Raw genomic sequence first — 27,037 nt, 5'->3', positions numbered from 1 at the left:
TTTTGTCGATGGCACTTCTCGGCTTCCATAAAAAAGATAGTATCCCGTAAAAAAGATAGTATTGTTTCAATTAAGATAATGTTTTTTTTGGAAAGATAGTATCGTTTTAAAAAAGATAGTGTCGTTTTAATAAAGATAGTGTCGCGAAATAAAAGATAGTGTCGCGAAATGAAAGATAGTGTCGCGAAATAAAAGATAGCGTCGCGAGATGAAAGATAGTGTCGCGAAATGAAAGATAGTGCCGTGAAGTGAAAGATAGTGTCGTGAAATGAAAGGTAGTGTCGCGAAATGAGAGATAGTATTTATTTCCGCTTTGGCGCGCCATACAAGACAACCACTTTTTGTAGAAAATTTTTAAAAATCGGGAAATAAAATTTTTTAAATTTCTTCGATCGCAGCGAGCGGATCAAAAAATGTTAGCGGATCAAGAAAATTTTCAAAGACGTTTTCTTTTCTTTTCTAGAAAAATCAGAAAGAGCGAAAGTAACCAGAGCACGTGATATAGAATGTTCTGGAGAAAACCTTAAGCCGGGGGTTTAAATATTTATCTTTTTTTCTAAATATATTATTTTTAGTCTTAAAAATGTTACTTATGACTCAAGAAAGCGTTTAAAATAAAGCAACTTTATAACTTTTATAATCATTAGTACTTTTTATGATACTGAAAACAGTTTCGTCTAAATGAAATTAAATTTAAACCCCCTAATTTTTGAATCTGACTCACGGCCTTATCCATATTTTAAAAGCATGGTTTTGCAACCTCCTTTCAAACAAGAACACGGACAAGTCAAGAAGGCTGTGCCAAGCAAACTCAACAAACTTCACAACCAAAATGGCAAAGGCTCCAGCTGTCGGAATCGATCTTGGAACAACTTACTCCTGTGTTGGTGTATTCCAACATGGAAAAGTTGATATCATTGCCAACGATCAAGGTAACAGGACTACACCAAGTTATGTTGCTTTCAACGACAGCGAAAGATTGATTGGAGATTCAGCCAAAAATCAATCTGCCATGAATCCATCCAACACAGTTTTTGGTAAGAACTATTATTTATCATTATACCTCCATAGGTTAGCTTTAAATATTCAAGATCCTTTTGAGTAATTCAAGAATATAACAAGATATGGCCATATCAACATTCAGTAATGACATTTCTGCACTGTAGTTTATTTTCATAGTATTGTACCGTGAGATTGGGTAACTTGCATCAGTGGAGGCTAACATGCATAGCCCTCTAATGAATGACCTGTCTGGTCATTAAATTACAACTACGAAGCTCCGCTCACAGCTCCGCTCGCAGCTCTACTCTACCATTTTTGTTTTGATTTAACTTTGTATTTTAATGACCAGCCAAGTCTTTCATTTGAGGGCTATGCATGTTAGCCTCCACTGATGCAAGTTACCCAATCTCACGGTAATAGACCGGAAACCCATCTATCGCTTCACTGAAGAAATCTCCAAATGTCGAATTCCTTGTTCATTCCTTGTACTATTTTCCTACTGTCTTTGAAGATACGTCAATTTTAGCCAGTTATTCTAGGCTAAGTATTGTAGCTAAATAAACAAGGAACTTGTTGAAGGAACTCAAGGCTGATATTGTCTGGAAAAATAAGGATCTACGCTCGCAGCCAAGTTATGGTTCCTTATATTAAAAGGTGTATTCCAAATGTCTTGTAACTAAGGAATGGTTCTGCCTGGGGTCCACTATAAACAGTCAAGTAATTATATACCTCAATTGTGGTGATTATTATTTTTACTGAATTGTAGAATAAACAACATTGTCATATACTGCAATACACCTCTCCTGTAATTGTCCGAGAGAACTTAAGATAAGCTCAAAAAAATAACTTTCCCTAAGGAAACCCAGGCAAAAATGGGTTTGTTCGCGCGCATTAGTTTTACGAATTACGGGAAAGGTGTATACATCCAAAGAAACAAAGGTGTGTACATCCAAAGAAACAAAATTCAAGGAGAAAACAGGCAATTTTTGTATATATATAATTTGATATACTATATATATATATATAATAGTGAAAGAAATAAGAATTTCTGTCCAACTGTATTCACTCAGGAGATGTGGGTGGTAGAGCAGTATATGCATTTCGTCCTTATTAGGACTCGTCAGCACTGCATACATATATATGATTAATCTTTTTAATGCATAGATGGGGTATTTTCTACAATCAGATTTGATGTTAGTTATCTTTTTTCACTAGCACTATATGTATATATTCGTTATAAGCCTTTGTAGACTTAACACAAATAAAACTACCGCAATTGAGGGATTTCCCAGTGGTGCTAGCTATGTGAGAGCAACAAGGTCCCTTTTTGAAGCTACGGTCAAAACATCTATTGCCTGCAATTCTGGGAAAAGTTGTGTATATACATACTCTTAGGTTCAAACGCTGCCCCCCCCCCCCCCCAAGACCTTATTTAGGACCCCTCTTTATTAATGTATAAGAATTTTATCAGCTTTCAAAAAAAAGGTTCCCTATTCTGCTCTAAATAGCCTGATTTTAGCCTTCATTTACCTTTTTATGGGGTTTGGAAAGTACAATTTCCAATCCCCTGGCAATTAGCCCCACCCCCTGTTTGTTTACCTTAAAGGAAGAAATTGGCGGATTTGACTGAAATCCAAAATTTCTTTTTTCTGCAATCCGCCAAATTTAGTTTTTTCGTCCATCCGCCAAATTAAATTCCCTCGGAAAAAACTTTTTCTTCCTTTAAGGTAGAACCTAAGAGTACCTTGTTGCTCTATGACTGTTTTAACCACCTGTTTCAAATAGACATCCCTCTTTGAGGGGAGGTGCTTATTCAAAGTACATTATCTAGAATTTTGTTTTATAAATAAAATTGTCACTCTTTTTTTCAGATGCAAAACGATTAATTGGACGACACTTCACTGAAAAATCAGTTACTGAAGACATCAAGAACTGGCCATTCGAGGTAATTTACTTATTGACTATCTTAGGGGACTTATTTTGACAGGAGTTTGTTGGTATTTTGCCTTAATAACTTCATGAGTTCACAAGTAAGCTTCCAATAAGGCAAAACAGATATACAATGTCATTTACCAAAATTAGTTCCCGCCAAAATTTTAAAAATACATCAATAATTAAAAAATTTCAGGTTTAAATTTTTGCCGCTCGTCAAAAATTCTATTCTTCCAATATCCAATAGGAGGGAATCCTCAAAAGCCTTCTGAAAATCTTAATACTTGTTTGTTGTTGTTGATTAAATGTTTTATTTTTACATAAGTGTTCCCGTTTCCATATCAGACACATGTTTCATATCAGGACAGGTCTGCTTATTGTTATGTTGTGCTGATATATAAGCTTCTACTGAATAATCTTTCCCCACATCTGTCAATTCGATATCAAAAAACTTGTTAATTTGATTTGAGTAAGCAAACAATATCTCTCTTATTTAAAAACAAAACCTTTAATGACATTCATTTTTTTGTAGGTTGTTAATGTTGACTCAAAACCAAAGATCCAAGTCGAATACAAAGGTGAAACCAAAAAGTTTTTCCCTGAAGAAATCTCATCCATGGTTCTCACCAAAATGAAGGAAGTTGCTGAATCTTATTTGGGCAAAACTATCACTGATGCTGTAATTACCGTCCCTGCTTACTTCAATGATGGGCAAAGACAAGCTACCAAAGATGCTGGTGTTATCGCTGGTCTCAATGTCCTTCGTATTATCAACGAGCCTACTGCTGCTGCCATTGCCTACGGTCTTGACAAGAAAGTTGGCTCAGAAAAGAATGTCTTGATTTTCGATCTTGGTGGTGGTACCTTTGATGTATCCATCCTTGCTATTGAAGATGGTATCTTTGAAGTTAAATCTACCAATGGAAACACTCACTTGGGTGGAGAAGATTTTGACCACTTATTAGTCAACCATTGTAAAGGAGCTTTCAAAGCTAAGAATAAGAAGGACATTTCAAACAACAAAAGAGCTGTGCGTCGTCTCAGAACAGCTTGTGAAAGAGCCAAGAGAACTCTCTCTGGTTCATCTCAAGCCAACATTGAAATTGATTCTTTGTATGAGGGCATTGACTTTTATCACACAATCACCCGTGCTAAATTTGAGGATCTCTGCAAGCAAGAGTTTTTGAATTGCTTAGACCCTGTTCGACTTTGTCTGAGGGATTCAGGCTTAGAAAAGGCCCAAATCCATGATGTTGTTTTGGTTGGTGGATCAACACGTATTCCTAAAATCCAAAAACTTTTGACAGACTTTTTCAATGGAAAAGAATTGAACAAATCTATCAATCCAGATGAAGCTGTTGCTTATGGTGCTGCTGTACAAGCTGCAATCTTGAGCGGATCCAAGGATGAAGCTGTCCAAGACTTACTTTTACTCGATGTTGCTCCATTATCTTTGGGTATTGAAACCGCTGGAGGTGTGATGACTGCCCTTATTAAGAGAAATACCACCATTCCAACAAAACAGCAACAAACTTTCACAACTTATGCTGATAACCAACCTGGTGTCTTGATTCAAGTCTTTGAAGGTGAGAGAGCTATGACTAAGGAGAACAACCATCTCGGTAAATTCGAACTTTCTGGAATTCCTCCAGCACCTAGAGGTGTTCCACAAATTGAAGTGACCTTTGACATCGATGCTAACGGTATTTTGAATGTCACTGCCACCGATAAATCCACTGGCAAAGAAAACAAGATCACTATCACCAATGACAAAGGAAGACTCAGCAAAGAAGACATTGAGAAAATGGTTGCCGATGCTGAGAAATACAAAGCTGAAGATGAAGCGATCAAGGATAAGGTTCAAGCCAAGAACGGACTCGAAAGCTACTCTTATCAAATGAAAACAACCATCGAAGACGAAAAAGTCAAGGACAAGATCAGTGAAGAGGACAAGACTGCCATTACCGACAAATGCAAGGAAACCTTGGACTGGCTTGATGCTAATCCAGTAAGTAATTTCTTCTAGCAACTTCTTTCAAAGCAATCGATTTTAATTGCAAAACTGAATCTTGTTTGAAGGATCATGAAAATTATTTTACATTCCCGTTATATTGGAAATCTTGTTAGAATCAACGAACAACTTATGGTTTAGCAAAAATATTTCATCTTGCTATTACACGACCATAGACCAGACTTTCAAAAATGTCATTTCTTTTTTTAGGAGGCATCAAAGGAAGAATTTGAGAGCAAACAAAAGGAGTTGGAATCAGTCTGCACACCGATCATCACTAAATTGTACCAAGCTGCTGGCGGACCACCCGGAGGAATGCCAGGTGGCGGTATGCCTGGAGGTGGTATGCCAGGAGGAGCTGGTGCTCCACCACCATCATCAGGTGCTGGTGGCCCAACCATCGAAGAAGTCGATTAAAGATAAATATTTTAAGTAATGTTTCACCGTTTAAAGTTGTTAAATATTTCTTTAAATCTTGCACTATCAATAAAGATACATGTTTATATGAAAATGTTATCAGTTCTTTTTTGAGACCTCTATCTTTTTTAGAGAAGCTTTTTTATCTTGGGCCACAAAAAAACTTTTCATTTTCTTTTGGCCATAAGATTTCTGATCAAAGGCTTTGAGAAATGGAAATTTCATTTGTGAGCTCTTTCTAAATTAAAAGGCAGGAAATGATGAATATTCTTTTTTCCCCATCTTATCGATTGTGGTGAAAAACATTGCTGAATTATAAGCCAGATATTCTGATCCTGTCTGATCTTTATCACATTTTCACGGTATGTGAGCTTCCAAGTATGTTTGTACTATTTCGTGTTTAGTGGGTGGAATATTCAAACTATTCTCACAAGATTTTACTCACAAATGTCTAAATAGATAGGGAACTTCAATGATGGTTGAGAATTGGGCTATTGCATTTTATTTCCATACAGAAGGGACATTAGGGCACAAAAAACTATATTTTATGCTTTATTTTATCATTTGGCCATAAGATTTCAGATCGTAGTCTTTGAGAAATGGAAATTTCATTTTAACGTGTGAGCTCTTTTTAAATTAAAAGGCAGGAAATGATGAATATTCTTTTTTCCCCATCTTATCGATTGTGGTGAAAGACATTGCTGAATTATAAGCCAGATATTCTGATCTTTATCTCATTTTCACGGTATGTGAGCTTCCCAGTATGTATATGTACTCTTGCGTGTTTAGTTACTCTTAGGTTCCAAATAAACGGGGGGGTTGGAAAATTTTCTAGATTAAAATAAACAGGGGGGACCTAATTGCCGGGGGGGTTGGAAATTGTACTTCTGAAACCCAAAAATAAGGAAATCAGGCTATTTAGAGCAAAATAAGGGGCCTTCTCTTTGACAGCTGAAAATATTCTTAGAGATTAATAAACGGGGGAGTCCTAATAAGGTCCGGGGGGGGTGAAAAATTAACAAGCGGGAGGGCCGTTTATTTGGAACCTAAGAGTAGGCTGCACGCATCCCCTCTGACAGAGTCTAGGTAATGTTCTAGTTGGGGAGTTGGGATTTTCGTAAAAATTTACGGCGACCGAAAATTTTCTAATTCAAACTAATGTAGCCCAAAAGTACAAATTTCAAATTAGCCAGTACCAAACATATTATTGACTTTAAGATCATGAAAATGGTAAGGTGCTGGCTAGCAAAGCCAAAATACTTAGTACTGTTATGCCATTGTCATAATGCTGACAACATGACACGTTCTTGTAAAAATCAAGTTCCTTGTAAAAATATTGACAAAATCTTTAAATACAATGATTGTCAAACAAATTCCCCCAAAAATATTGACCATACTGCAAGTGATGCTTATTGTATAAAAGGATATAAGTTGACAGTCATCTTAGCCTCAAAAAATTCGCAGAGATAGCTTATAGAGCTAGAAAAATAATGACACTTTCTTTTGTCATTTTATCATTGGAATTGACACTTTTTAATAAAAATTTTGATCACATAAAATACAATGGTTCTAAAGTCTAGTCCGGGAGCCAAACCCAAAAAATGGCATTTTGCTTAACCCAAGATTCTACAGGATAAACTATACATTTTTGGAATCCTCAACTATCCTAGTTTTGGAAATGGTCGGTCCCCAAAGCTAACTCCTGGTCAATTTTTCATACTGGGCCCGAATTTAGGGGGTACTTTTTACCCTTTGTAAGGATTTGTTAAGGAAAATGCCATTCCAGGGATGATATAATTTGCTGTATCTAGTCAATCAGTTCACCAATTGCTTTAAGGTAGGCTGATGATTATTTTCGGCAAAAAACTTTTGTGAAAAATTATTTTTATAGGTTTGCCTGGGGAAAAAAAGGGAAAATTTGGGTATTTTAACTAAATTTTGACCCTTTTTAAGTCTGGGACCTACCCAAACAACTTTTAATGAGACACAAACTAGGTGTTATGATAGACTTTGATGCAATACATCAGAAAAATTTCAAACAGACAGTATTTAGTATTATTTCAGGGCTGCAGGGGGTAAAATTGCTCATTTTTATGGGTTTTTACCTTATTTGAGTAATTTTCACCACTAATCTTGGTTAAAACGTTATCAAAAATAGTTTTAACTTGATTTTTGGGTGTAATATATCCTGAAAGATTCCAATGCTGACTTAAAACTAACAAAACCAGGGTGCAAATGGACAAACCAGGGGGTAAAAATGCCCATTTTAGGCGATTTTTATCGTTTTTGGACCTATTTCACCCATAAAGCGGTTTTATGGTGTACCAATTTCATTTCTGACCACTGAAACAACAATAATTTCGTAGTAGGAGCAATGGGAAAGTTATTTGTGGTTTTCATTGTCTGTAATCAGGGTCACTGTGGGCAAATCAGGGGGTAAATACACCACTTCTTGGTAGTTGTTGCCTGAATTTGGATGTTTTTATTGTATGGTAGCCTCAAATTTATGAAATTTTGAGATGGAAACCAGTTATATACCCTTCAGTCATTCCTGAGTACTTTTGTTGACAACCTACACAAAATAATGACGGATTTAACTTAAGTTATGGCCAAATTATAACATTTTTTGACGTAATTTTGTCAGTTTTTGCTTTGAAATTCCACTATATTGCTATTCAGAGCTTCCAAAAATGGTTAACTCGCCAAGATTCTGTAAAATATATCGAATTAAAAAAAACCGAATCGGAAAGCGGTTGGTAGATCATTAAGCAGACCTATACTACCTGGGGTTTTGTAGAGGTCTGCGATTCAGACTATACGCCATCTAGCCTTTCGGGTTTTATAAATCTATGTTAGGTACCCGAGAGAGGGTGATTCCTGTACCTAACTTGAGATATTATAACCCTTAAAAACAGTGTTTTTCAGCCAAAACAGCTGTTTTGTGCAGTTTTTGCACTCTTTGAAGCTCAATATCTCAAGTTTTTTTCACCCCCTTTATCATCCAAATGAAATTCAATTCTAAATTACTACAGTATGTGGCCCCCAAAAGGTCGATCAAACCAAGGAAGAATAGAACTTCCTTGATCAAACCTAAAATTCCTCTCAAATCTGGAGGAAAATGCAAAACTTTAATACCTCTACTCTATTTCCCGAAAGTTCTTTTTCAAAATTTTCAATTTCAACTATATTATATTTTTTAATGATGCAGGGGGGGCACACAGTTACTACAAGACAGTATGACACTTACTACCGTGGTGGTACTGTATTCAGAAGTTATGAAAACAGTTACTACACAGTGTAGTAACTGCTGTTTGGGGGTGGTGCCGAACACTAAAACTAGCACTTTTGGTGCAGTAAGTGCTTATATTTTAATTAATATTTCCCGCTTTATGGGGGAAATGTTTTTAAAATCGGCTTTTTAGGGAGGTTCGATGTAAACTTTTGAAAGCGGTCGCGCGATCTGAAAGCGTGTGATAATAGAATGAATAAGTGTCAGTAGCTAGTCTTTCCAAAGCTTTGGCGTATGCTATTTTATTACTATTGAGATAAAAACAATATTAAGGATATGGAAAACTGTGGAAGTTTATCTCCCTAGTATTCTTGAAGTGAGAGACATTAGTGTAGATTAGTGTACCTATCTGGGGAATCAAAGCAGTTCACCCTCAGGTCAGTCAAGGGGTTCGCCAAGGAGCCATCCTATCACCTTACATGTACAACATGGATGTACAACATCTACACCCAAGAACTTTTTTCGAACATCAAAGCCCTACAGATTGGCACCTCACTACCAAATGGTCTTCAGACATGTATTATAGTTTACGCTGACGACATTTTACTACTTAGTCCTACCCTCAGAAACCTTCAAACTCTTATTGACCACTGCGCATCCTTCGGTAAGGAACACGGGCTTAAATTCAACCAAGCAAAGACCAAAACACAATTTGTCATATCTGGACCCACCAAAATCAAATCGCTGACCCTGACTCTTAACGACTGTCAAATATCACAACAAGACACCTTAACGCATCTCCGATTTCAATGGACAAAAAAGAAAAATCATCTATGCTTCATACCAAAACTTCTCTATGGCCTTGAATTAGTTGATCTTACAAAATCAGAGATGGAGTACCTTGATTCTCAGGCAAGGGCTTGTTTAAAATCTCTATTCAATGTATCGAAGAGAAGCAAAAACGACATTCATCGACTGTACAGTATTCCCAATGTATGCAGCATTATCGACGAACGTCGTCTGAACTTACTCAGGCAGTTAGTGCTTAATGAATCTACCAAGAGTTATATCTGCTTTTTACTGTCTACTCATACGAACGTAGAATTCAGCTTTCTCGACAAATGTCAAAGAATAATCGATCTTAACGACATATCCTTCACAGAAACACTATTCGGCAAAAGACACCGTATTATTCAATGTTTTGATCAACTGCCCTCAGATATCTTTGATAAGTACAATGATTATATTCAAAACTGGCATGTTTATGATAATCGGGTTGCTTTCAAAGCAATGTTAGAAGAACACGTCATCAGAGCGAGAACAGGGATCTGACCTCTGTCTCTTTATTTATTTATTTTATCCTGTTCAAATCCCTGTTCTCGCATGTTGACTGTTCATATATTCTATTTAACGTAGTCTTGTTTTTTATTTTCTTCTTTTTAACCTGTACATATTTTTGTTTTTATACCATTCTACTGGTGATAAAAGAGATTCATATATTTTAATTGTCAAACTAATTACCCAGTAAGCTTTGCGTTAACGTTTGGTTTTTATGCTCTGTGTTGCTCTAGATTGAAAGAGTTGGTTGAAAGTGTCGTCCAAAGTCCAGTTTCCCCTTCAGATAACTTTTATAGTGAATCTGAGGTTTGTGTATGCAATATTTTATCATATTTTTTGTTTTTTTCTTTTCTACGTGCCAGACTGAGCAGGTGTGTAATAGAGCATTTACTCCAAGAGTGAGTAATAATTGCTTGATCACCGATATGAAATTTCAGTGCAAAAATATACTTTATCCACTTGAGTGGATTGAAATACATTCTCGACAAAGATGTCGATACAAAGATTTTCCACTTGAGTGGATTGAAATATATTTTTGATTGACAAAGAAGTCAATTTGAAAACCCTCTACACTTGTGGATTTGGATTTTTAAACAAAGTCAAAGAGATTTTTGTTTTGAAAAATATTGAAAATAGGGGGTAATTCTCTGCGACGAACGAAATATATACACTTGTGAAAATACGCAACATGATTTGTCAAAACTGAGGTTCGGAATTCTAGAGTTATGACGTCATCACTAGCATTTTCCATCCGTCGTGGTGATTTTCATCAAAATATTTAACCTCGCTATTCATGATATTCATGACGTAATCTTTTCCACGGAAGCACCCGAGATAACCCGGAACTAGTGGCAAAATAACAAAAGACTTTTGCCACTAGTCCGTATTATTTCGTGTGCTTCCGTGTAAAAGATTACATCATGAATTGAGAAGAATTAACGGAAATCTCCATTCCAGTCTTTATGAACGGACGATGGATTTCAAAGTTCAAAATCAAGTGTGAAAATGTTAAAAATTCATTGGGGCATAAATTTTTTTAAAAGGCATCAAAAATATATTTGCCAGGACAGTTAACTGGCTATCGAAGAAAAAATAGTTACTTTGATATTATTTTTCTTTCTTTTGATATTAATATTCAATGTTTATAATCCGTATTTACATCCAAATTTATTAACCCTTCTCTGTGCTGCTTCCTTTTTCATTTATTATTTAGACAAAAAAGAAATTTTTATATGAAAACTGAATTGAACTTTTAATATCGCGCCGCACTTAAAGTAAATTCACAAAAATTTAATAAAGCGCCAATTGAGAAAATTTGAGTTAAATCATTAAAATAAATACCATATTATTAAAGTTAAAATAGATGCTGAAAAATGTATCCAATCCAAAAGTTAATTTGTGCTTAAAGTTAAAGAATTTGGGCTACTGTTGGGTATCTAGGGGGTATGCCCCACGTGGCAAGATTTCAATACGATAACATGCTATAGTAGTATATATGAATGATGTAGATAAAATGATCTCCAGTACACCTTGGGGCCACCGCAACCAAAAAAGCGCTGCGAATTCTTCAATCTTGAATTAATTGTAGATATTTGATATGGAGAGGTGGTCTAAAAGATAAACGAAGCAAAATTTTCACATTCATTAATTTAAGATATTTTACATACGACCCGGTCGATGGGAAGTAAAATTTCTTAGAACTTCTCTAAAAAACTGGCAGAGAGACCAGCTAGTATCATGATACACAATATTTATAAAGGCAAGAAACATGGATGATAGCCAAAAGTCCGTCATCCGGATATAAGTCCGTGAACATGTCTAGATCATCTATCGCGAACGGTTCCGTGTATGTTACCACAAGGAAACTAATTTAACAAAGTATCGCTCGAGAAATTTGATGTAAACGACCTCTTTACGTGCAACGCTCGCGCCTATCACCGCGTGCGTGTGCGAAGAAAACAAATTCTTATCAGGGTGTATTTGTAAAATACTCTCTTTTCTATAGTATATTTATTTGATAACTTTATTTACAGTGATTGATAGAGTTAAGGAATAAGCAGAAGTAAGGACAAGAATTTTTGTTTCATCGTTAGAAAATAATTTCAATTACAATTTTAAAAGCTGTTGTTGGGAAATATTTTGTCGCATATTTGCGAATCTTGTTCTTTTTAAAGAAGGTGGCCATCCACTGAGTTTGAAAATAGTGATACTTTTTTGGTGGTTTTTTATTTCTTTGGCTTAAAGTCAAGTATAACTTCTCTAGAACAACCTCTGAAAATTTCAATTCATAAAAGTAAAGAATAAGCAGAAAATTTTAGGTTTTAAAATACCTACCTTTAAGCTTTTAATGCTTCGCCCATGGACGCCCTGTTTCCCGCCCGTTAGTAAAACAGCAATTCTACCTTCTCTAGCTGCTGAAACGGCTTGAAAATCTTTCAAGTCGCTAGAAACATTTCTAGAAGGTTTGAAGTCGCTTGGTGTACCCATATTGAGTTTCAAACTTTGTAAACAATGACCGCCCTCGAATTTTAAAGATGGTTTTTGGACAATTTTGGAGGATGAAGCTCACTGACTTTTGCTGAGCGTTTCATCCACATTTGTTGCTGTAAATGATGTTTTATGGTTCTCTTATTATACAAGGAGGTTTGTAAAACTCTAAGGAATATTTAATCATGATGTAACTTGTGATTTCTTTTGATTAAGAGCACGGTCGGTTGTTGTGTAGTGCGCCAAAGGTATGTAGAACTTTTGTTTGCTTGTTTATTCTTTTTTGGGTGCTATTTTAATGTTTTTTTGCCAGGAATCTCTTAGAAAACAACACAATCTTCTTCAAATTACTTTTTCAACTGCGTGGGATTAGATTTTGGCGGTTTCATTATGCTTTCAGCGATGGCATGAAAGTGAAAGTGAAAGTGCCCTGTAACACGATAATGAGTCTTCAGTTCCAGAGCTTTTAGAATGAATATTTTAACTTAATTGATTTAGTTTTTAATCCCTGCTGATAGGAATAGTCCAAAATAGTCTTACAATGAATGTGGGCATTGTTATTTACATTTCGGGGTGGTTTTCGTGGTGAAAATGAGTTTTGCGGTCTTTTTTCAAAGTTTTGCGGTTTTCTGGAAATGATCAAAATGTCACTCAAATTGGCCAAAATTTTCACAGTAAATAGTTTTAAATCCTTATTTCCTTTGAAATAATGTAGAAAACTCCCTTATAGGCTCAAATCATAAAAAATCCCTATTGAAAACTATAATCTTTTCATTTAACCGCAATTTATGTTTTAAAAGCACGATTTCTCAAAACGCAAATCCCGGGGTTCCCAATCACTGTGGCGGAAAAATCTCAGGATCTAGTTGTCCGATTGGTCTGATTTCTTCAGGGTATTTGCACATCTATGAGGGCTGTGGAATGAGCGAAGGGTTTTTCAGATTTCACTAATTCCAGATCTCATGTTTTGAAAAAACTGTTTTTTTGGCTTTTACCCCCGGATTTTGGATTTTTCAAAAAAAATTTTCGCTCATTCCATTCTTTGTCCTAAAGTGCCTCTACATACCAAAAATCATTAACCAAGTATTTGTAGTTTTTTCTAAAACGTTGACACAAGATTATTTTGATTTTTCTGAAAAGTCGTACCAAACCCCCGTCTTCCAATTTTTTTTTTTAATTTTTTTTTTAATATTAACTTTAGGTCATAAATAACAATACCTGGAAGTTTCAAGCCCATATCATTTTTAGTTATTGAGTAATCAACATTTAAAGTTAAAAGGTCGATTTTTCAATTTCCAGTGGATGGCCACCAGAACTTTCAAAATGTTTCACAAAAAATGAATTTTTTGTGAAAAAATTCTTTGTTAAAAAAAATATTTCTGTTATAAATGGACGAAAAAAAATTTGAAATATTTCTCAGACTCTACTTAGAAATTATGCTTTCCCTAATTATCATTAAAATGTTCTCAACAGCTGTTAACCAAGTAAATTAAAAGAAAATCTAGCACAAAAATGGCTTTAGGTTGAAAAATAATCGCAATTTAGGGTAATTTCGAGCATGTTTGTGATGATATCACTCAAAAACAGGGGTGGTACCTGGAAATCTTTTCTGAAAACAGTTACTACCAAGGTGTAGTAACTGCAAAGGGTGGTGGTCCTGAAAAAAAGTGTTGAAAAAGCACTTACTACACATCATGTCTTGTAGTAACTGCGTGCCCCCCCCCCCTGAATGATGTAGCTTTTTTCAAATGGCCCCCAAAACGTAGGTTTGCAATTTTAGCGATTTCTCGAGATAACTTTAAGATATGAATACAAAATTTTGACCATAGTTTAAAAATCAACAACATCAGTAATTTGTGGTGACAAAGTGCTCTATACCAAGGTAGAGCTAAATTCAAAATTAATTTTTCTTCAAAAATTAAAAAAATTAAAATTTCACTCCAGAGACGATCATCAGATGTATGAATAAAAAATTTGAACAAATTCTACTATTTAAAACATATAAGAAACTAATTAACAGGCTATAAAAGTGATTAAAAGTTGAGTTTGTTAAAGGAATATGAATGGTATAAATTGTGTCTAGGGAAATAAAATGTACTGATAAGGGCGTTGTAATTAAAAATGTTAAAATTATCACCCATCTGGGGGGATTGTTTTGTAATTTTGTATGATTTCAATACATTTGATGTTGGTTCCAAGTAGTATTCTTCTTCTTTCTTCCCAAGAATCACCAAATCTACTCAAAAAGCACTGTTTTGCATAGACTAGAGTCTACTTTTGGCTGAACTTTGCTTTTTGATAATTTTTTATGACGCTGAGTCCAGTGAAGTAGACAAGGAATGTTTGGCGAGGTCGCTATTTTGAAAAAAAATGTTGAAAATCCAAATAACAATAAAACTATTTGGAGTTGAAAGATATAATCACAAATCAGAAACAAACACTATTAACAGATTTGTAATCCCTTATTCTCAAATAAAAACATTGCTTCGTACTGTTTTTACCTTCCAAAAACAACTTAAATCTGGCGGACTGTTTTACAGTCCGCCTAGGCAAAAGCATATTACCATATACTACCGGGCCACTTAATCGCGCCATCCAGTCTATAAAAAAAGCTTTAAGTGGACCCCGGGCTATGTTTTGCAGTACTTCCCCAGCCAAAAATGTAAACAAAATGGCTTCCGCCTCGATTTTTGTCCCGACACGCACATCAACTGCAGCGCAGCGAGCGGCTCCAGAATTGGAATTTATTTACGTCTCGGCATTTTGAAATCAATTCTGATTTAACGCGTTCACGTTTAGAGGTGATTATATTCACTTTTTCAGCTAAACATAAATTGCAGCTTTTTGAGGGATGACTTGGAGTTTTTAAAAGATGCTTAACTGATTGGTTATTTTTGAACAATAGGGATGACGCGTAATAAAATCAGTACATTTTATTTCCCTAGACACAATTTTTACCACTTCTAGCCAACCAACTCAACTTTTTATCACTTTTATAGCCTGTTAATTAGTTTCTTATATGTTTTACATAAAGTCTTTCTCGAAATAATTTGCAGCTGGAGAAAAAAATGGCTGTAACTTTTGATAGAATTCGAGTCAAGTTGCGGTTTTGTGCTCGTTAAAAAGATATTCGTGAGTGGAATATTATCAAGTAAAAAAATTGAGAAAAAAAAAGGAAAATGAAAATCAAAAATGAAGAAGAAACAAGTGATACTTTTATGGACCTACCTGGTTATGCATTTAACACATATATAATTGTTATCTACGTGAGCATGAACGTTAAACAATCATTCAGAACAAAAATAGTGACGATTTATTAAAATTAGTCGTTTGTTTCTTATAAAAAAAAAACGTTTAGAAACCAAAATTTCATGCTCTTGAAATATTCTTTCCTAAGACTTCGTGACCATAAAAAGACATCTATCTCATCAAAAAATTGAGTAATTTGGCTAAGAACATTGATGTATGCTTATTAATAGTGATTCTTATAGATAAAGATGCGTTTTTTGAGCTGAAAAGTTTTTTTACAAAAATCTGCTTGACCCATCTTTTACCTACTTTCATGCAAAAAATCAGAAAAAAAACAACGATCCAATATTTCACAAAGTCCAAAAAACCCTTTTTTTAGCCGTTTTTTGGCCCAAATTTGCCCAAAAACATTTTTTTTCGAAAATCGGGCTCAGTCACATTCGAGGGTTTATAGTCATACATCTTTGTGCAAAAAAATAATAAAGAATGAAGATCCAAATCCCATCTCGAGAAACAGCTAATACCTAAGTAATTGATAATGTGCTTATAAAAAAATATCGAATTTGGCCAGTTTTTCTATAAAAACACAACAAGCAACCAAAATTTCATGTCTAAACACACATATGCTTCAAAAGTAAGCCCTCGTGAGCAAAAAGAACATCTATCTCATAAAAAAATTGAGTAATTTGACTAAGAACATCAATGTATGCTTATTAATAGTGATTCTTATAGATAAACATGCGTTTTTTTGAGCCAACAAATCTTTTTGCAAAAATCTCCCTGAGCCATCTTTTACCTATGATGGTACCCTACTTCCCTGCAAAAAATCAGAAAAAATCAATGATCCAATTTTTCACAAAGTCCAAAAAAACCGCTTTTTAGCCGTTTTTTGGCCCAAATTTGCCCAAAAACATTTTTTTTCGAAAATCGGGCTCACTCACATTCGAGGGTTTATAGTTATGTATCTTTGTGCAAAAAATCATAAAGAATGAAAGAGCCAATCTCGAGAAAAGCTAATACGTAATATAATGTGCTTATAAAAAATATCGAATTTGGCCAGTTTTCCTATAAAAACACAACAAGCAACCAAAATTTCATGTCTAAACACACATATTCTTCAAAAGTAAGCCCTCATGAGCAAAAAAAACATCTATCTCATAAAGAAACTGAGTAATTTGACTAAGAACATTGATGTATGCTTATTAATAGTGATTCTTATAGATAAACATGCGTTTTTTAAGCCAAATAAATTTTTTTGCAAAAATCTGCTTGAACCATCTTTTACCTATGATGGTACCCTACTTTCATGCAAAAAATCAAAAAAATTTAATGATCCAATTTTTCACAAAGTCCAAAAAACCCGTTTTTTAGCCGTTTTTTGGCCCAAATTTGCCCAAAAAATTTTTTTTTCGAAAATCGGGCTCCGTCACATTTTGGCCACCACTGTTTTGCACCTTTGTACCAAAAATCAAATGATTCCTATGATTCAATCTCGAGAAAAGCTGGTAAGGAACGGACAGACGGACGAACGGACAGAGGTGAATTTATAGGACCTTCACCCCACCGGGGTAGGTCCAAAAAATCAACTTCTTGTAGAAATGTGGTATAATTATCATTTTCACAGGAGAATTACAAATTTGCTGACAGGTGGCATATGAGGAGAAATTTTTAATATTTTTTGTTCACTAGATGCAGATGATAAAAACTCTCAAAAATGAAATGCGAATATAATATATGATGTGTACAAATACAAGTTCAAATTAAAAACCCATATAATAACCATAGTGTGCAGAGGGGTCTGAACCCCCCCATTAATATTTCATCCCCCCCTATAAAGGTATCCCCCTATTTTTAAAATTTTTTGATCCCGCACCATTTACAGGGGTCCGAGCCCCCAGCATATAATTTGTACTCCCAGTATTGGGGAAGAATTTTGATGAATGAAATATATTTTTCAGTGTGAATTCGTACCAACAGTCAATGAACTTGAAAACACTAGCAAATAAACAGTAAACTAGTAATTTTTTAACCAAAAAATTACTATCCCCCCCATTTTTATTTGACCCCCCCCTATAAGCTCAAACCCCCCATTTTAACTGGAAAATTGCCCATCCCCCCTATAAAGCCTTCCTTGAAAACTCGGATCCCCCCCCCTTAAAAAAGGGGGGGGGGGTTCATACTATGATAACTTAGATTTCGAGTCCTCGAAAACGAAAAAATTCGTACGACCTGTTTTCCTTGAAAGATTCCTAAAGAAAAGCCAATCCTCTAGTATATATGTTCAGGCCAAACTCTTACTACGTAAGACATTGATGTTGTACAATATAAAAAATCGTGGGTCATAACATTACTTTTTTCATCCTACAGCTAGTTTACAAATCTCAGACCAGCAAAGTCATCTGTTTAGAGGAGGCGATAGAAATTACCCTTCTCATGACATCCATGTAACAGTAACCCGGTGAGATGAACCACTGAAGAAGAAAACAATTGACAAAAATTATACAATTTTATGGCCCGGTGGGATAATGAGTACAGTAACCCACGGTAAAGATTTATTGAAGTTCTCTACTCCCCCCCCGATCAAAACTTGAATAATTATTGTCCTACCCCGGTCAAAAATTGCATAAATTAGGGCAACCTGGTAAAAACAAAAAAGTGCATATTAATAGTAAGTGAATTCTCGGTAAACCAACTCTCGAATGCTTTAAAATGAAAACATTTACCCCACCCCGGTGAAACAGCTAAAAGCTCTCACCCTCAGTGAGCTAAGATTCAAATTCAAACCCGGTGAAATTAATTTTTTTCATAGCCACCCCGATTGATTTCACAACAACTGAGCTGACTCAATAAGACATGGGTGTCTCATGAATGAAACTACCTTATTACATGAAAATAAATATGGAAGTATTTAACGGCCTTGAAATTAACACGCAAAAAATTAACACAAATTTTATTTGCTTTTTAGTTAAGGGGGTTTTTATTAACACGAAATTTTTCAATTCGTGTTAAATACTTCAATATTTATTTTCATGTACACGTTTTTTTTTTTATTAGAACACCTAAAATTTGGCTGAGCCTGAATGTGCTTATTTTTTTAGCAATTTTCAGCCTAAAATGTTCTTTAATGCGTTCTTAATTTTTCAGACTACTCTAAATCGACAATATGATACAAAATAAAGAGCACTTAAATTTGGCAAAATTTGGACAATATTCGACTCTCAACTTTTGAAGATCCACCCCTAAATTCGGTTAAAAAGAGGGAAAAATTGTAGTTTCTCGCCATTTTTTTCCAAACTGAGGCTGGGCATGTTCTTAAGATGTTCTTAATTTTTCGACGAATTTCAGCCTATATGTTCTTATAAACTAGGTTCTAATAAAAAAAAAAACGTGTAATAAGGTAAAATCGAAGAAGTACACTGGCTCAATAAGACAGGGGTGTCTCATGAATGAAACTAAAATCGAAGAAGTAAAAGAAGTGAAATATGTTCTCCGTTGTCTTTAACACGACCCGTACATTTCAGTGTATATTATGTTAGCTGATCAACGTATCACTAATGTTTCGCAAGCAGTTTCTGCATTAACCTGTCCGTGAGTGGAGAATTTTCTCTCTTCTTTTTGCGTTCACTCAACATTTGTTGCGCTAAATCACGGTCTTCATTTTTCGGGGAATCGATACAAGCGTTTAACAAAAGTTGATCAAAAACATCTCGTTGTGCATGACTTCCACCCATACCGATGACGTCATCTTTCAAAGGGTACCACAACTGAACAGCTGCAACAAATCGGTCCTCAGAAAATGCTATTAAGCCATCGCAAAGATCAACACCCATTTTATGAAACAAATCTCGACTGTAGCTAGAATGATGAGCGCAGTAATCTCTCAGCGATTTCATATAACGGGACGCAACATCTGTTTTCCCACACCCTAGGAAAGCCATCGTCATATGAAAATCATTAAACACAGTGATATGATCATTAATATGTGGTAAAGCCAACTCGTAAATTTCTTTCCAACGATCACCAACGTTGACTCCTTGCATTTCGAATCTTTGTAGTAAGGAAGCCGCATCGACCATATCCAGCATAGCCCCCGAGCTCTTACTTCTCTCTTCAACTTGATGATCATAGATTCCTAATGCTGTTTCATAATCTCCTCGTTCGATATGATAAAGCGCCCAATGCCAATAATTATGACAGGCTAGCATTCGACCTTTAGCCCAATCATTCTCAGTATCTTTTAAGAACTCGATTCCTTGATTAAAACGTCCTGTCATTTCAAAACAATGAGCTTTAGCATGCGTAGCCCAACAGTCCGTTGGGTTTAACGAGAGAGCTTCTTCGCTACTTTTTTGAGCTTCTTCGTATCGGTATGTTTCTTCTAAACCAAAGGCGAGCATTCCTTTAAGATAACCATATAAGGGATCACTCGATTTCCAGTATGGTAAAACTCTGTCCACACTATCCCGAATCTTGACCGAATCACCCAGATAAAAATAACTATCATGCGCGAACTTGATAGCTAAACTGTCCTTAGGATAGACTTTCAAAATCTCTTCCCAAGATTCACAGGCTTTCGTGTATTCACCTTTAGCAAAATACACTACACTTTGGCAGTGTAATTTTTCTCGTGGTGTAATCTCAGACTTATTGAAATCACTTTCAAATTTATTAATTTGTTCCGCTAACTCCTTATCCAAATGAAGTGCACGACCAGTTCCCATCATATCCAACCCAATCGATAAAGCTTGACCCATCATGAAATTAGAATCAGATTCAAGTAGCTTTACGACGGTATTTTCCATACCATCAGGACTCTCCGTCCAAGTGATATATTGGGTGATCACATCATCAAATAATTTACATGCCTCATTACTTGTAGTAGTCATCGTGAGGCCGACATCCCTCCATGCTTGACAGTCTTTCAAGCAAACCTCAGGCATCTGGAAAGATAAAAGAATATAACATTCTAAAATTAAGGATTATCACTAAAACTTTTTCAGAGAGCAATCGTCACTACACCACATGCTACGCCTGGTATACTCCCCATACTCTTGTATTAGAGTAATGGTACCCAGTTCCCCTCACAAGGCATGGGTTGACCCGGGCGAAGGTAAAAGTGAATCATAGCACCAGGATCGAACCTTGACCTCCCAGACGAAATTCAAGGATGATAACCACTACACTTTTCCCTACATACAGATAAGACAGTTTTTTACTCCGGGGGGGGGGGTACTTAGGCAAATGGAGGGTACGGTATGTGCCGCCCGTAAGGGTACCTTTTTGGGATTCCCAAAGTCCCGCTAAGGGTTGGAAAAATCAGAAAATCAAATTTCAGTCCTACTAAGGGTCGGAAATAGGAAAATTTCAACGGAAAGATTTAAATTGGGTCAAAATTGGTCAAATCTGTCCCCATAAGGGTCATAAAGTTCACAAAATTTTCCTTTGTTTTCTCCTTTTTAGTCCCGGTCCAAGAGTCGAAAGTCGAAAGTCGGGCGGCACCTCCCCGTCAGCTCGCAACCCTAGTAACCCCCCCCCCGGGAGTACATAGAGCAGCCTTACATTATATTTTGAGTGAAGCGTTACGCAAAACATAAACCTATGGGATTGTGCACAAAGGTCATAGATACCATATAGATGCCTTATTTTCTTATAAAGAATCTCAATTCATCAAAAACAAACGAACAAAGATTCCTAAAAAGTGCGACTAAAATTCCCTTTTATAAGGCGAAAATGAAAAAACATAGTGTTTCCGGAATGCGGGTGAAGGAAAAAAGCTGTCATGCGGCGGGTCGGAAAAATTTTTTTTTTTGGCTATTTTTGATAACTTTAAAGATCATTGAAATATAACTTTAAAACCTTTACCACGCCGAAGCCGTAAATTTACGTTCTAATATATAGCCGAAGCCGTAAATATACGTTTTTCATGGGGTGTTAAGAAAAGCCGCCCTACCGCCTTAAAGACGCCTTTAAATCCCGGGAAATGTCTTATATGACGGAGAGAAAATGTAAACAAACTATTTTCAATAGTTTGAAACCACCTACTTTCGATTTTAACTGTCAAAACAAACTGGAAAATCAGGCAAAATATTCTTTTGGAAATTATGAGCTCATTGACTGCTGTAACTAACTTTTTATGTTTATTTAGTGGAAAATGGTTTGTTTCATTGGTTGGAAATGTTATGTATTGCTTGTTTGTAGTTTAGTCAGTGTTTGAGGTAAGTTTCTGCCTCCTTATTCTTTAGTATGACGGTACATTAAGGGTGAGGACTTGAGGCTTGTCGGCCGTCATCGTCCGTCACCGAAACCCAAGTTAAGGCTTCTGATAAGGCTGCAAAGAGTTTCAAAGTGTATATACTATGTTATTTCTATTGCTTTCATGCTGGTTGATGATAGGAAAGTCATTTTTAGCTGTTTTTAGTGATATTTCCCATAAAAATTACCTCAAGGGGCCTCTGCCTTACGTGCCTCTGATTTACGTGGAAATTTTCTCGAAAACCAAGGTTTTTAAAAATGAATTCTGCCCTTTTCTAGTAAAGGTATGATTGTGATTTTTTGGCTAGCAGTTGTAGTTATAATGGTGGAAACAATGAGCCAGAAAATTATGGTATCGCAAATGTTCTCCCCACTTTTTTTTTAACCGAAACGTAAAATTTTGAAAAATATGACAAATTGCGTTTTGAATTTTTTTTCAACTCTAAGGCAGAAGACTACTGTGTCACCATTGATAGAGGAAAATCCTTTATTTTAACATTTTTGGAAAGCAGGATAGTTGGGCTTTCCACATTGGGCTTATTTTTTTTAATCGGTTTAGTAGATCAAAAGTTATGACGGAAAGCGTAAAACTGTCATTTTTCCCAAAACGACAAGGCGTGCACGGGGTGAAATTCCCAGAGAGAAGGCGTGGTAAAGGTTAAGGATAACTTTTATCTACAAAAAGTATGAAATAAGCTCTGAATACTAATGTATCAACTAACAACGAACAAAACTTGATTTGGAAGCAGGAATATTTAACCAAACAACGTTTGATAGCTTGAACGGTCAACTTGATTTTCTTTATGATGAACCATATAGATGAACCCATAGTCTGCGGCCGGGTCAGAAAATCTATTTTTTTCACCCGGCCAGTTTTCGGTAACACTACATTCTATTTATTATCGCCTAAGCAGGGTGGCCAGCGATTTTAGTCATTGAAAATCAAGTATATTCAAGTACTTTTTGGAGCATTTTTGATAATTTTCAAGTATATCTTTGCTATTTTCAAGTATATGAAGGTGCAAAATTCAAGTACATTCAAGTATATTTTGAACTTTATGTATGGTGCTTCGTTAGAATAGGGATATCCGGATCCTCAATTTGCCAGAAATTTTATGGGCTTCCCTTTCTTAAAAATATTATGACAAAATTGTGTGCACAAAATAATGTCACTGATGCCAGAATTATTTTGACATTCTCTCAAATTAAACAACAAATCAAAATGTGCTCTAGAAACTAGTGTATTTATGACACCATGGCGTACTACAGCGGTTGTCTAATTTCTAGAATTTTATTACTAACAGCTTACGCAGCAAGGTTGTCAAATCAGAAGATTTGGTTGCGAGCGAAGTGGGTAGAATTTCTTTTATTGCAATTCTAAGTAGTAGGAAGAAATTTTCCGATATTTCCAGAATGTTTTCTAGAGACTATCAGAATTATTTTCTTCAAATATCAATTGACATTTTCCCAATTTTCAACTTCTTATTTCTAGAATCATTTCCCTATGGCTCACTGCTCCCAGAAGGTTTATTTTCTAGCAAGAGTTTTTAAAATTGGTGAGCACTTTTCATGTAGCACTTTTCATGTTACTACCTTTCAAACTTTTCAAAAATACCACCATCAATTTTAGATAGGTCAAGTGTCCTGATATTAGTGGGTTTCATGATTACTTGATGGACCCACCATGGTTGGGTCCGACAAAGAAAATTTTGAAAAATAGGGATTCAAAGATTGGCTAAAACCATCAATTTCAAGGGACTCTAGAAAGAAATTTCCTGACTTTTCCCTGACTTTTGAAGAATTTTACAAAAATTCCCTGGCTTTTCCATGTTTTCCCTGACTTTTTCTAAAAATAGCCCTATTTCCAGGTTTTCCAGGTTTTCCCTGACCGCTTTAGCATTAGCCTGCACAATTCATTTACCATGGGCTCCATTTTTCAGCAGTAGCTTGATTTGCAAATATCAGATATCCATTTGGCAGAGAAAGAGTGGAAATGTGCACATTAGATATATTCTTTCAATACATGCTACAAAGGCTAGATTTTTGAAATTCTCAATGAGGGTTATCTTGCAGTAAATAACTTGAGCTGAAGAATATCTAAGATTCTGCTTTTACCTTTTTTCATTTTTTGTATGCTCCAAAGGCCAGATTTTTGAAATTCTCAATGAGGGTTATCTTGCAGTAAATAACTTGAGCTGAAGAATATCTAAGATTCTGCTTTTACTTTTTTTCATTTTTTGTATGCCCATTAAGGTTCATCTTTTTTAAAAAAGCCATATCAAATAAGTTAAGTGAATAAGACCAACCAAGAATGTCTAACCTTACAAATATGGTACAATACATTGTTATCAGGAGGACCCACCATGGTTGGGTCCGAATAGAAAATTTTGGAAAATTTATACTTCAAAACAGCCTGTAAGAGCCCTGGAAATAGAATATTTGATTGAAAAAAGAAATTCAAGTATTTTCAAGTATTCCAATTTATCATTTTCAAGTATATACTGGAAAAATTGGCATTTTTTCAAAAACTCCAGTATAATCAAGTACCAATATTTTTTTCCAGTATATTCAAGTATTTTCAAGTATTTCCAGTATCGCTGGCCACCCTGCTAAGAGTCAGACCATTTTTCATGCCTTTTTAGCGTCCGGATATCGGGCGCTGCCCTTCAAGAATTAAGAAAAATAATGGTAGAAATAGCCCTTTTTATGAAAAATCAGCAGAAAAAGTGCTCTTTTTTGGATATAATGTACGCTACCCTGCCTTTCTAGAATTTTGCCTGAGAGTATAAATTTTTTTTAATTCAGAAATTGTATATACTGTTTAAAGATAATTCAGAGAAATGTAATCCTTGAGAAAAAATAATTTTTGAAAAAATGAAGAAAAATTGAAATTTTTATTCTTTGATGCCAGAAACTTCATTTTGTGGTTTGATAAGTCTATGCACAAAGTTTGTATCAACATCATTCTAGTAACAGTTTGATTCTTATAAAATAAATGCTCAAATGAGTAGAATTTTTATCAAATTGAGAAAATGGGAAGTGAAAAAAAATAGTATACTATCTTTGCTTTCTGATTTGAATGATGGGGCTCCACCATCAGAATCATTGAAGGCAAAAAATAATTGAGTAGTTGAGCTCCAGCTTCTGGATAAGAAAATGAAAGGGTAAAAGCTGATTAAAAAAGGACTGTTTTGCTAACTGTTTGTTTTATTCTCGCAAGAAAAGCATATAATTTCTAAAAGAGGCAAAATATCAAATGTATTAGTCATTTTCATCACCTAAAATATCCAAATACACTAAAACTTGCTTTAGCAATCATTGCCTTTGATAAACTCTTTCCAAACTATTAATTTGATTGGAAAATACTAGGTAAGTATTTCAAGACTGTTTCTAGATCCTTAGCAAACTTAAAGCTTTAAAGAAATCATACTACTTGAGAGTAATACAATTCTTGATGCAAAAAACCAACGAAAATTCTCACACATCTCCTGTATTTCCGAAATTTTTTGGATTTGTTGAAAAATGTAATATATCTCAGGTATTTTGGAAAAAGGAACTATCTATCTCCGGTGTTGTGCGCAGATTTGTAATACTTGCGCAGATTTGTAATACCTGCGCAAATTTGTAATACTTTCTGCGCAGATTTGTAATACCTGCGCAGGTTTGTAATAAACTTTGCGCAAATTAGTAATACTTGAGCTGCACAGAAATGTAATACTTCTCTGCGCAGATTTGTAATTTGGAATTTAGATTTTTACTTCGAGGGCATATGTTTCCCACGAAGAAAAGTTTCGAAAAAAAGACTTAAAATAATCAGAAAATCACACAAAGGTTGTAGATCTTTTGTATGAACATTAACTTTATAAGAAACGAATCATTATATTTTAATCTAATAAAAATTGGCTTTTGGCAGTTGGTTCTTTCAATACAAACATGGGATTGGGAATAATTTTAATATTTTCATTTTTCTTATAAGCATCAACTTTATAAGAAACGAAACAATATCTTTTAATCTAATGGAAATTGGCTCTCGGGGCTTGGTTCTTTCAATACAAATATGGGATTTTGCTTATTTTAAGTATTTTTATTTTTCTTATGAGTGTCAATTTTATAAGAAACTAATCAATATCTTTTGATCTAAAGGAAATTAGTTTCTTATAAAAACAGTGCTTATAAAAAATAAATATGTTCATGTTATTCTTTGCACCTTGTTTACTTCAAAATAAACAATTACCGACAAAAAATACTTTTATTTTACGAGTTATTGATTAGTTTCTTATAAAAGCAGTTCTTATAAAAAATTATGTCCGCGCTATTCTCATAAACAATTTCTATATTATCAGATAAATTTCTTATAAAAGCACTGCTTAGAAAAGAAATATTAGTTGATTATTTATTCGATGTGCTCAATAATCACAACTTTATTTGGGCATTATTTTCTAAGTCTTTTTTAATGCATTTTGTTCGCAGAAGAAACTTAATGAAAATATCAATTCCAAATTACAAATCTGCGCAGAGAAGTATTACGTTTCTGCGCAGCTCAAGTATTACAAATTTGCGCAAAGTTTATTACAAACCTGCGCAAATATTACAAATCTGCGCACAACACCGGCAATTCCCAAATGATTGAAAGTTTTTGAATTTTCAAGAAAAACAAGGCCATCAAAAAAAAATTTATTTCAGGTCCACCGGGTGACGAAATAAAAAGTCATGCGGGCGGCCGGGAAAATTTTTTTTTTGGTCCTTTTTATGATTTCTAATAAAAACAAGTGATACTTTTATGGACCTACCTGGTATGCATTTAACACATATATAATTGATATCTACGTGAGCGTGACCATTAAACAATCATTCAGAACACAAATAGTGACGATCTATTAAAATTAGTCATTTTTTTCTTATAAAAAAAACGTTTAGAAATCAAAGTTTCATGCTCTTGGAATATTCTTTCATATTCAAGACTTTGTGAGCAAAAAAACATCTATATCATCAAAAAATTGAGTTATTTGGCTAAAAACATTGATGTATGCTTATTAATAGTGATTCTTATAGATAAAGATGCGTTTTTTGAGCTGAAAAGTTAGTTTTTAACAAATATCTGCTTGAGCCATCTTTTACCT

General features: G+C 34.8%; 2 protein-coding genes and 1 non-coding gene across 3 annotated transcripts; 2 read left to right on the top strand and 1 right to left on the bottom strand.

The window, feature by feature from the left end:
* The first annotated feature begins 727 nt into the window (after window positions 1-727).
* LOC136818800 (heat shock cognate 71 kDa protein-like) lies at window positions 728-5,456 on the top strand. The gene is made up of 4 exons (XM_067075037.1): window positions 728-1,037; window positions 2,874-2,947; window positions 3,467-4,942; window positions 5,156-5,456. The coding sequence occupies exons 1-4, from the start codon at window positions 833-835 to the stop codon at window positions 5,360-5,362; spliced, it is 1,962 nt and encodes a 653-aa protein (XP_066931138.1). The 5' UTR covers window positions 728-832; the 3' UTR covers window positions 5,363-5,456.
* Window positions 5,457-5,609: 153 nt separating this feature from the next.
* On the top strand, window positions 5,610-5,704 carry LOC136818815 (small nucleolar SNORD12/SNORD106). Its single transcript, XR_010848363.1, has one exon. It is a non-coding gene; the product is annotated as a small nucleolar SNORD12/SNORD106 (small nucleolar RNA).
* A 13,428-nt stretch (window positions 5,705-19,132) lies between these two features.
* On the bottom strand, window positions 19,133-20,634 carry LOC136818735 (tetratricopeptide repeat protein 38-like). The gene has a single exon (XM_067074973.1). The coding sequence runs from the start codon at window positions 20,603-20,605 to the stop codon at window positions 19,217-19,219; it is 1,389 nt and encodes a 462-aa protein (XP_066931074.1). The 5' UTR covers window positions 20,606-20,634; the 3' UTR covers window positions 19,133-19,216.
* Window positions 20,635-27,037: the final 6,403 nt, after the last annotated feature.

This window comes from Clytia hemisphaerica, unplaced genomic scaffold, assembly GCF_902728285.1.
Source record: "Clytia hemisphaerica strain Z4C2 unplaced genomic scaffold, Clytia hemisphaerica genome assembly, whole genome shotgun sequence".
NCBI lineage: Eukaryota > Metazoa > Cnidaria > Hydrozoa > Leptothecata > Clytiidae > Clytia > Clytia hemisphaerica.
This window is presented reverse-complemented; position numbering and strand designations above follow the sequence as displayed.

Coding starts and splice junctions, on each gene's coding strand:
- LOC136818800 (XM_067075037.1), top strand. CDS start 833: ATGGCAAAGGCTCCAGCTGTCGGAATCGATCTTGGAACAACTTACTCC. Junction 1,038..2,873: donor TCCATCCAACACAGTTTTTG/GTAAGAACTATT, acceptor TCTTTTTTTCAG/ATGCAAAACGATTAATTGGA. Junction 4,943..5,155: donor ACTGGCTTGATGCTAATCCA/GTAAGTAATTTC, acceptor TTCTTTTTTTAG/GAGGCATCAAAGGAAGAATT.
- LOC136818735 (XM_067074973.1), bottom strand. CDS start 20,605: ATGCCTGAGGTTTGCTTGAAAGACTGTCAAGCATGGAGGGATGTCGGC.